General features: G+C 46.4%; 2 protein-coding genes across 3 annotated transcripts in view; both read left to right on the top strand.

Moving 5' to 3' along the window:
- Positions 1-1,928, top strand: part of nup43 (nucleoporin 43) — a 3,709-nt gene extending 1,781 nt beyond the window's left edge. Inside the window, exons 4-8 of the mRNA XM_034580378.1 lie at positions 112-274; positions 373-508; positions 604-755; positions 850-966; positions 1,422-1,928. Coding sequence (XP_034436269.1) covers positions 112-274; positions 373-508; positions 604-755; positions 850-966; positions 1,422-1,651 — 798 coding nt within the window. The 3' untranslated portion in view covers positions 1,652-1,928. The remainder of the gene's footprint in view (positions 1-111; positions 275-372; positions 509-603; positions 756-849; positions 967-1,421) is intronic.
- A 1,908-nt stretch (positions 1,929-3,836) lies between these two features.
- On the top strand, positions 3,837-10,971 carry lats1 (large tumor suppressor kinase 1). Of its 2 annotated transcripts, XM_034580372.1 has the most exons (8): positions 3,837-4,074; positions 4,869-5,322; positions 5,908-6,028; positions 6,594-8,044; positions 8,576-9,158; positions 9,334-9,516; positions 9,657-9,763; positions 9,851-10,971. In XM_034580372.1, the coding sequence occupies exons 2-8, from the start codon at positions 4,975-4,977 to the stop codon at positions 10,358-10,360; spliced, it is 3,303 nt and encodes a 1,100-aa protein (XP_034436263.1). In that variant the 5' UTR covers positions 3,837-4,074; positions 4,869-4,974; the 3' UTR covers positions 10,361-10,971. The 2 variants fall into 2 exon arrangements, with proteins under 2 accessions (XP_034436263.1, XP_034436264.1); XM_034580373.1 differs by lacking the exons at positions 9,334-9,516; positions 9,657-9,763; positions 9,851-10,971 and adding an exon at positions 8,230-8,241 and having other exon boundaries at positions 3,893-4,074; positions 8,576-8,713.
- Positions 10,972-11,172: the final 201 nt, after the last annotated feature.

The raw sequence follows: 11,172 nt of genomic DNA, 5'->3' as shown, positions 1-11,172 counted from the left end.
GTTCAGGGAAAGAACTGTTGACCAACTGCTTAACAGGAAACACATGAAATAGTTGTGGTTTGATAAAACGTCTCATTTCATTTGTCTTCTCTCTCTCTCTCTCGTCTGCAGACAATATCAGTTGCTCAGCACTGGGCGAGGGCGCATCGTTACCCCTGTGACAACGCCCCCTGCACTGGTGTCGTGTGCAGCAGCCCCGAGATCGTGACGGTCGGTGAGGACGGCAGGATCATCGTCTTCAGAGCCGACCAGGAAGCAGTGATCCGAGTCATAGGTGAGACTAAGATTAAGCTGCAACATTTCACAATAAAATGTAATGACTGATGTTTCTTGGGACTCACATGTTTTATTGGACTGTTTCATCATGGCCAGAGAACGCAGACAGCAGCACGATTCATGCGGTGACTTATCTGAGGACAACAGAGATTTTGACGGTGAACTCGATCGGCCAACTCAAGTTGTGGGATTTCAGACAACAAAGCAACTCGCCCTCACAGATCCTCTCCCTGTAAGATCTCCACAGTCATCATTAAAAAAAATTTACATAGGATTTTGCTCTTTCCTTTCATTGTAAGCAAAACTGACAAGTTGTTTTCCACTCAGCTCCGGGGATAGAGTTCCACTGCACTGTGTGGACAGACATCCGAACCAACAGCACATCGTAGCCACAGGAGGCCAGGACGGCATGCTCTGTGTCTGGGATGTGAGACAGAGCAACGCTCCCTTCTCACTCATGGAGGCCCACTCTGCTGAAAGTAAGACTTAAACTTACAAGTTCATTTGGATCTTTTTAGCAATAACTGCTGCTTTTTTTTTTACATCAAAGTTTTTCTGTGGTTCTCTGTCCAGTGTGGGAGGTCCACTTCCACCCAACCAACCCAGACCATCTGTTCACCTGTTCAGAGGACGGCTCGCTGCTACACTGGGAAACATCCTCACAGTCAGACATGCCCTCCTTCCTACAAGGTAAGACTACATATGTCACATGTTTCCTTCTCATCTGAGTGCACAGGGAGATGACCAACCTGATTTTACACTGAAAAAACTCTGCTCTGTGCTGCAGAGAACTGGCATTTCTACCACAATCCAGAGTATTTTCATTATACTTGTTGTAAACTGTGACCTTTAGCGTTCCAAACTCTAAACCATTCACCAAATGTTATCAGCACATCACATGATTGATGTGTCGTTACAATTATACACGACAGTTCAATCATATGTTAGAAACTTATCTTTCTGCCTTAGAAAGAGGATATTTGTATATTTTATGTATTAGTCATAAACCCCCAGCTTTTATTTTTTGGTCAGCTGAGAGCAAAATAACAGAGCATAACATTCCAAGGAATCTATACACCAACATAATAATGGCACAGTAATCACAATAATCTCAAATGCAATATGCTTCATTGTGGTTTTCCCAGGCGGCAGGAACACCAGCATGATGTCTCGCAGTGCGATGGCTCCAGCCGGAGGGAACCAGTCCCTCGTCAACGCCTGGCTGAGCGGAGACTCCAGTAAAGGACGCCTGGAGACGACCCACATGCTGCCCAGCCAGACGCTGTCGGTCAACAGCCTGGACGTACTCGGACAGTGTCTCGTCTGCGGGACTGACGGAGAGGCGATTTTTGTCAACCGGCAGATCCCAGTTTGAAGTGCACAAGAGAAAAAGATATTTATTTGCAGCCAATTTCGGTCCTAGCTGAGGTTTTATTTTCTGCTTTGATCAGATATCAAAACAAATGTTCACAAGTGTGTTTGTGATATTGTGGCTTTACTTGTGTATTTTGCTGATGCATTGATGAATCATTATGGCTTCATTGTTTTGTAAATCGTTCCAAGGAGAGTATTTGAGTTCAGCTGAACTTTTTGAATGGATGTTGTTGTTAAAACTGTTTTTGAAATAAATAAATAAACCAATGAAATAGAAATGACGCAAATACTTTCAAGGTTTTTACACACAAGGTTTAAATGACCTCTGCTGCTGTTTATTAAATATAATTCTACTTTACCAGCTCAGATTAGTTGTGTTCACTGAGCTCAGGTGAAGGATGAAGACGCTGCATCCGGGGGAACTTGAGTGAAGCTTCACCCAAACATTCCTCTTCTACGGTTTCCTGTATCTCTTTTAAAATTAAAAGCTCAAACATAACACTAACGATTTAGATTATTTCTGAGGGACAAACTATTGTTTTTTAAGTCTTGCGTGTAGATTGCAGCTAAAACTATCTTACGACACAATTTATATTCTTGTCTTTGAACACATTTTATTGGTTTTTTTGTGTTGAAAGGTTATTTTAATATTTAATTAAATTTGTTCTTGCCTTTTGAGCACTGAATTTGATCAAATAAAATAGCTGTAAAATACCGACACACACGTACAAGGAATTTGCTGTGGTTTGCTTGTGTTGGCAAAAATACGCACTACATTCCACGCCATCACGTGCAGCGCTGTCAGTATCACTACGCACAGACTGATCTGTTCAGGGCAAAAACTAAAAATCTCCATGTTGTTGAGATGACGTCATTTAAAGTTGATGTGATCGAACGTGTAACGTCAAAAATAGGCGACTTCCTGTTGCGTTGTTCCATAACGCTCCGCCATAACACTTTTTTTTTTTAGATATGCTAGACCAAACAGGAAGCCCACCATTTAGGCTTTAGTGGGTTTTTTTATATATATGTTTTTTTTCATTTTTTTTTTTTTGTGCCACTTTGTAAAGTGGCACAAAAAAGCCGCACTGTTGTTGTACTGTTCCTAGAAAAAAAAAAAAAAATGAAAAAAAACATATATATAAAAAAACCCACTAAAGCCTAAATGGTGGGCTTCCTGTTTGGTCTAGCATATCTATCCAAGAGACTTATTTGTTTGTTATGAAAAGACACATGTCCCCATCGATTTTTGTACATGTCGGCCAATCGTGGTTTCGGGGCTGCCCTTTAGGCCTGCTAGTCAGTTATTTTGCCACGCCCATTGGCAAAATAACTTAATAATTCCTTAAAACCATATGAATATTTTCAGGGGGGGAGTGTTGATACACAAATGTAGTTTGAGGGAGGTTGAACCTCGAACACTGAAGTTACAGCAATTTCGTGTGTCACAGCGAGTTGATGAACTTTGACCCCACGCCACTATTATGGCGTTTGACGAAAAGTCACAGTAATCTTATGCCTTCATTATCAATGTGTTGAGACCCGTTTGACACAGTTTGATATGGCTGCAGTAAGTGGATGAGGAGGAATACATCCAAGTGGAAGACATGCAAAAAACAAGACATTTCCTGTTTCCACCAGGGGGCGCTGTGATTTTAAGTCATGATTTCTGTGTAGATGTCATCAGGCCGGGACTCTTGTCTTACATGTCTCGTTTGGACTCGATTGGACCATGTATGTCCGAGATACAGAACCTCGTGTTTTGATGGCGTGTAATCAAACTGTGACGCCACGCCACGGTCACACCGTGTGACGAACAATCGATCTTTGAGTTAGTTTTTATTTCCGTCTTGTTGTGATGACACTCATCTCAATATGAAGTTGATCAGATAAAAGCCCTGGGACAAGTTCGTCAAAGTAAAAATGTGGAATATATTTTGCCACGCCCATTTCAAATTACTCCAGAATACGTAAATTATCACCACTTTCTAATTTTCTGCAAAGTTTGGTAAGAAGTTGAGCATGTTGAAGCCTCAAAAAGCCAATTCATCTGGGTCACTATAATAAGAATAATCCTTACAATTTCAAGAGGGCCTCCCACCGTCGGTGCTCGGGCCCTAATTAGTTTTGTCCGTTTACAGGATTTAGTTCACATAATATAAATATCCCCCCTGATCTTTTATTGTGAAAGCAGCGGAAGTGCCGTGTGTTGTTTTGTAGTGTAGCTTGTGCAGCTTGTGCAGCTTGTGTCTGTTGTACTTGTCATTCACATCCCAGGAATTCCCGAGCTCCAGAGAACGAGCGGCTCGACTCAGACGTTTGACCCTGAAATCGCGTCCTTGTCGCCGGGGAAAGGTTCGAGGGGCCGTCGCTTGTTGTCGGAGCCGGAGAAGTGTCGAGGGAAGCGGCCGCTGCGGACCCCGGGTCAGTTGTCAAACGGCGGCTAACGAGCTAGCATGCTAACCCTCAACCTGTCGTTAGCTCAGCGGCAGCAAATGGACGCCTGGGACCCGCAAAGGCCGCGGGGACGCAGCTGCTGCGTTAGATCTCACGCAAAGTGGGATTGAGAGAAAAAACCCCCGCAGTGTGGTTGTCGTTAAATCGCGAATTTCTGGATGTTTTTAGGGTCGTTTAGCGAGAAGCGTCGGGGAGTCGCGTTTGCATCGTTGACGCCGGAGCAAGCGAGCTGTTAGCGCACAGTGCTAACGATAGCTAGCAAGTGGACGGGGTCTTGTTTTGAGGAGGTGTAGCTTTTATTTTGGAGGCAGGAATCTGCACTTTATTGGTTTTTAAATAGTAATAAACGAGTCAATTAGTACAAAATAACTTTGTGAAGTGGAAAGGTTATGTTATTCTGCTTCTCGTTTGCTGATTTGTGTAAAATATCATGTTATCTGCTGTTGTTTTGACTGTTGTCCTCGTGTTATTGCTCCATTATTGTTGTATTTAAGTTTAGTCTTCAACTAATTGTTATTAGTTATTATCCTTAATTGATACTTTCCCTGCCTGGTTTGTATTTATTGCACTAAAAAAGATGCTTAAATCGATAAATCATGAATCAATCAGCTTTCAGTCATAACACCCCGACCAATATTTGACTCCTCATGTTTATCTGTCACTATTTTTGAACTTCTGTTCTCACCACATCTCATTTGCCAAACCTGTTAGGTAGCATGACATGTGCTCTGGATTCCTACTCATGGCTGGTTTGTTTTCAGGAGGATGCAGATGTGAAGTCAGACGCACGCCACCTCCTTCTGCAGCCCCCCCGCACCGAGCGACCTCCTCTTCATCCCCCTCCATCGTCTCCATACATGCGTTTACATGAAGAGAGGGGAGAAACCCGAAGGATACCGACAGATGAGGCCCAAAACGTTTCCCGCCAGCAACTACAGCGGCAACAGCCAGCAAATGCTGCAGGAAATAAGGAACAGCCTGCGCAACCTGTCCAAACCCTCGGAACCACCGAAAGTGGACCAAGGCGGAGCCGGGAAAATGGTCCCTGAGGATCCGAGGCAGCAAGGGCGCTGCATCAACCCCAAGAACCCGTACCACAAGGCCCTACAGGAGATCCGCAAGTCCCTGATGCCCTTTGCCAATGAACCCAACAGCTCAGGCCCCGAGGCGAACAAACACATGTCGCTGGAAGCCCCGTGCATCGGGTTCGAGGAGGTGAGATGAGTGTTTTTGTCTGGTGGTGTGTTGCCAAGACAGGTTGTTGTTGTGCAAGATTAAGGAAAAATGTCAGACTGTACATGTCTTTGTGATTGAGTGTAATCACCATTTGGAAAATGACAAGTATGCAAAGTAGAATGACAAGCTTGTGCAGTTGAGAGAACAGAAGTGGTTTCTCAGTCAGCAGCTCCCACTGGTTTTGAGCCAGTGTTTTCAATCCAAGTATGAAGTGGTTTGTACGTAACAGGGGTTGTAACAGGTTTATTGAAAGAAAGTAACATCATAATATAATTAAAATGTGTTTATTGTATTAATTCCTTCGTTGACCAACAGGTTTCTTTAGTCCAAATAAAAATCTTTGTTTCCAGCTTGATTTTATATAATTGTACTTTTTATATACAAAGCAAGAATCAATTGATGAAGAAAATGATGTGCAGAACAATTGATAATGTAAATAATATAAGCTATAATCCATTTACATTAAGTTTAAAGTAAGTATAGATATGTAATCTGTTCTTGTTTGCTGAAGTAATGAATCCTAACAAAATACAATATTCTGTCTGTCTGTTTTTTGCCCTGAAGCAGAGCAACAGTCGTAACGTGGGGGTGTCTTTAGACTACATGGGTAAGGTGACCTATCAGGACGCAATGAGGGATCAGATGGTCGTCACCAACCCCAACACAACGGGCCTGAAAGCCCCTGGTACGTAAACAGTCCTCTGGGACGAGTTCTTCTCCTTTACCTCCCGTCCAGGCGGGATCGCTCGGCCTCCACTATTGTTTTCAGGATTTGGGACGTTTGCTTAAAGAAATTGACAAAGTGCTCTGAGAGAAAGAGAATGAGTCACTGCATGAAAGAATTGAGCAGAAATTAGGTTGATAATTTTCACACATGATTTCGGTAATGATACGTTCTGGGAAGAGAAGGTGTGGTAGCGTGTAACCACCATGATGGCTGCCAACATACTCTACTATTGATAAGTATTTTGTGTGGGTGTGTTTTGACAACTGTTATGGATTAAAACCACAAAGGTAAATACAGGGTAAGATTAGCGGAGTTGGAAACACATGCCGACAAATCACATGACATTAGAGACCAAGTCAAAATATAAATCTGGATTAGTGCAGATCTGTATTATCGTCTAAGTTTTAACTAAAATCTGGAAAAGTCGAATTTCTGTGTTCTTAAATACTTTGTACAACCTACTTTCACTGTATAAGGTTTTTTTCAAATTGTAACTGTCTAACTATATATTTTGTGTGTTTAGGTCCTTCCCATATGCAACAGTCTGTGCTGAGGAGGCCGAGCTGGAAAGGCTCTAAGGAGTCTCTGGCTCCTCGACACGGTCCCATCATGGTCGATGGAATAATGTACCGCTCCGACAGCCCCGGGCCACCTCCTGCCTTCCCCCAGGGTCACCCTGCGAACAACCAGAGAGTCAACCCTCCGCTGCCACCTCAGGTGCGCAGTGTGACGCCTCCACCAAATCGCGGTGCCATGCCTCCTTCAACGTCCTGGGACAGCAACCCGTCAACCAAGCGCTACTCTGGTAACATGGATTACCTGGTGCCCCGTATCTCTCCCGTACCCCAGGGAGCCTGGCCTGATGGCTACTCAGCTGCAGCCTCTCAGAACCAGCGTGGGATCAGTCCAGTGTCTGTGGGACACCAGCCCATCATAATGCAAAGTTCTGGAGGGAGTAAGTTCACCTTCCCCTCCAGCTGGACCCAGAATGGCTCCCCTCAGCCAGACTACATGGCAGGGAACAGCCGACAGCCCCCTCCCCCATACCCAGTCAACCAGAGCAGTCGGCACAGTCCCACTGATCAGATGGGAGGACCCGCATCCTCTCCCTCTTACTTAAACGGTGGAAACATCCCTCAGTCCCTGATGGTACCCAACCGGAACAGTCACAACCTTGATTTGTGCAACTTAGGCCCTCCTCAGTCCTGGTCTCAGCCCCCTCTGGTCCCCAATCAGCCTCAGTCCTCCTCCGGCAACAGCAGCAACCAGGATCTGTCCCCATCGTGGCAACACAACATGCCAATCCGCTCCAACTCCTTCAACAACCACCAGCTGAACGGCAGAGCAGCGCACCTGGCCAGCTCCCAGCCCTCAGCCAGCACAGTCACTGCCATCACCCAAGCTCCCATCCTGCAGCCAGTCAAAAGCATGCGTGTTCACAAACCTGAGTTACACACCGCTGTGGCGCCCACGCATCCTCCATGGTTGCAGCAGGCTCCACCACCTCCAGCTGCACCTGCCTACCAGGAACCCCCAGCTCCTGTTCCTCAGATCCCTGTGGTAGCAGAAGTACCCAGCTACCAGGGTCCTCCTCCACCCTACCCTAAGCACCTCCTCCAGCAGGCGCCCGCACCTTTACCCCCAGCGTACGATCCAGGCGCCAATAAGCTCGGCTCTGGCAGGGACGAGCCGGCTGAGGAGGAGAGCAGCGGAGGTGACAACTCCAGAGACAAGACGGCAGAAAACGGCAAAAACGCCACAGCGACAGAGAAGGAGAATAAACAGATCACGACATCGCCCGTTCCCGTCCGCCGTAACAAGAAAGACGAGGAGCCGAGGGGAGAGTCGGGCAGGATCGCTCTCTACTCCCCTCAGGCCTTCAAGTTCTTCATGGAGCAGCACGTGGAGAACGTCCTGAAGAACCATCAGCAGCGGATCAGACGGAGGAAGCAGCTGGAGAGTGAGATGAACCGGGTGAGAAATCAGAAAAAGTATTTTCTTAATTTATCACACGAGTGAATCTTCTTGGCTCTTTGCTATTTTCCTACTGTTTTTCCCTGAACTATCTTGTAATCACTGTTTTCTCTGAGAGTCTTTATCAATTTTTCTATTTTTTCTGAGCTGTTCTCTTCCTTTTCTCTCCTCGCTGTCACTAACAGCTGATCTGAAAGGTAAAGGTTTCTCTGCTGTTCATTACACACACAAGTAAGCTGCTGTTAAGAAACTGTTCTTTTATGTAAAAAGCATGACATCTCATCTCTGTGGCTGAAGGAAATGCATGGGATGAACTTCATCTCACTGATAACATCACTGCTTGTGCACATATCTTGTTTTTTGGACTAAAATTTGTGCATCTTGTTTTATTTGCACTTGTTTTCCTCAGTTGAGTTTCTTAGTCTCAGTTTATGTCTAAGCACGATTATATGTATTTACGTGCATTTAGATTTACACTATTCTGAGGCTTCTTCACATTTTAAATCGTGTTTTCCTTCCTCTTGTCCTCAGGTGGGTCTGTCTTCAGAAGCCCAGGAGCAGATGCGTATGATGCTCTGTCAGAAAGAGTCCAACTACATCCGGCTAAAGCGAGCCAAGATGGACAAGTCCATGTTCAAACGGATCAAGACCCTTGGCATCGGCGCGTTCGGCGAGGTGTGTTTGGCCAGAAAAGAGGACACGGGAGCTCTGTATGCCATGAAGACGCTCCGCAAGAAGGACGTGCTGCTGAGGAACCAGGTGGCCCACGTGAAGGCCGAGAGGGACATCCTGGCCGAGGCCGACAACGAGTGGGTGGTGCGTCTCTACTACTCCTTCCAAGACAAGGACAACCTGTACTTTGTCATGGAGTACATCCCCGGAGGAGACATGATGAGTCTTCTCATCCGACTCGGCATCTTCAAAGAGGAGCTGGCTCAGTTTTACATCGCAGAGCTCACCTGCGCCGTGGAGAGCGTCCACAAGATGGGCTTCATCCATCGGGACATCAAACCCGACAACATCCTCATCGACAGAGACGGACACATAAAGCTGACGGACTTCGGTCTCTGTACTGGTTTCCGCTGGACACACGACTCCAAGTATTACCAGAGCGGTTAGTATCACTTTTTAGTCTGATTACATTCTTCAGTCCAACCCAGCAGATATTTGTAAATCAGGAAAATGCTAAATGGAGGGAGAGAATGAAAACAGTTAAAAATATTAACACCTGGTGCCGGTCAGAAAACCACAGCTGATTGATGTAATGAGCCGTGTGATCTTTTCTGCAGGCGACCATGTGAGGCAGGACAGCATGGACTTCAGTAAGGAGTGGGAAGACCCGACTAACTGCCGCTGCACCGACCGGCTGAAGCCCCTGGAGAGGAGGAAGGCCCGGCAGCACCAGCGCTGTCTGGCTCACTCGCTCGTGGGGACGCCCAACTACATCGCACCGGAAGTGCTGCTCCGAACAGGTACAGTGCAGGAGGAAGCTGGAGTTTATAGTTCATCCGATGATTTCAATCAAAGATTCCAATTAATTCACTTCAAACCCTCCCATGAGATGAGGTTGCTGCCGGTTGATTGGTGTAAACACGTCTTGAATCTTCTCCAGGATACACGCAGCTCTGTGATTGGTGGAGCGTCGGTGTCATCCTGTATGAAATGGTTGTCGGACAGCCTCCCTACTTAGCGACCACGCCCCTGGAGACGCAGCTGAAGGTATGTGTGGCACCTGCAGAGAAATGTTATGCATCCTCAGACTTCATTGTCTCTGATTGTCTCTCTCTCTCTCTGTGTTGAAACCAGGTGATAAACTGGAAGAGCACGCTGCACATTCCCCCACAAGCCAAGCTCAGCCCGGAGGCGTCAGATCTCATCGTCAATCTGTGCCGAGGTCCCGAGGACCGCATCGGCAAGAACGGCGCGGACGAAATCAAAGCCCATTCGTTCTTCAAGACCATCGACTTCTCCAGTGACCAGCGACAGCAGGTGGCGCCATACATCCCCACCATCGCCCACTCCACGGACACCTCCAACTTCGACCCCGTGGACCCGGACAAGCTGTGGATCAGCGACGGCGACGGCGAGGACAACCTCAACGACACGCTGAACGGCTGGTTCCGCAACGGCAAACACCCCGAGCACGCCTTCTACGAGTTCACCTTCCGCCGCTTCTTCGACGACAACGGCCACCCGTACAGCTGCCCCAAGCCCATCGAGTACGAGGGCTACGAGGACGAGGCGGAAGCTGAGAGCCCGGCGCAGGAGGCGGCCGGCAGCTCGGCGACACAGGGCCGAGACCTGGTCTACGTGTAGCACCCGCCTGAGCCGCTTGTACATAGCGAGTTTGCTGAAGGTGTGTGTGTGTGTGTGTGTGTGTGTGTGTGTGTGTGTGTGTGTGTGTGTGTGTGTGTGTGTGTGTGTGTGTGTGTGTGTGTGTGTGTGTGTGTGTGTGTGTGTGTGTGTGTGTGTGTGTGTGTGTGTGTGTGTGTGTGTGTGTGTGTGTGTGTGTGTGTGTGTGTGAACAGAACGGCATTCAAAACCTTAAACATAGGAAGTTTGTTATAAGGACGAGTCAGAGATCAAATATTCACACAGCGACTTAAAGGAACAGTTAAAACACTAATTAGCCTTTTCACCGAGAGCTCGATGACAAGATTTCTGCGTCTCGTGTTTGTACGATAAATATGAAGCTGGTTAGCTTAGCAGAAACACTGGGAACTGTGGGACTCTGAAAATCTGCCTGTCAGCACATTAAAGGTCTCAGCCTGAAGGATTATTGACTTTGTTTTGTCAATACAACTTAGTGTTTCCCATTAGCAACATAGACTTTGGGGCTTTAGTCCAATTTGTCCCACGGTCTCATAATCCATCTATTATCTATTCCACTTATCTTGTTTAGGGATGTGGGAGCTAAACACTAAAAACTGAAATTTGGACACGGAGAGGCGACGTATTCAGATGTCTCGTTTTCAAACGACCAACACTACAAAACCCAACGTTCAGTCATCTATGATAAAGAAAAGCATCATATCCTCACATTTGCTTTGAAATATTACTAGATTACCACAACTGTGGTTTCTGTTCGGATCAAACACGTTAAACCAGCAGGTTTAAAGGTTTTCAAT

This window comes from Hippoglossus hippoglossus, chromosome 24 (assembly GCF_009819705.1).
Source record: "Hippoglossus hippoglossus isolate fHipHip1 chromosome 24, fHipHip1.pri, whole genome shotgun sequence".
Classification (NCBI taxonomy): domain Eukaryota; kingdom Metazoa; phylum Chordata; class Actinopteri; order Pleuronectiformes; family Pleuronectidae; genus Hippoglossus; species Hippoglossus hippoglossus.
The sequence above is the reverse complement of the archived record's forward strand: the minus strand, read 5'-3'. Positions and strand labels throughout refer to the sequence as shown.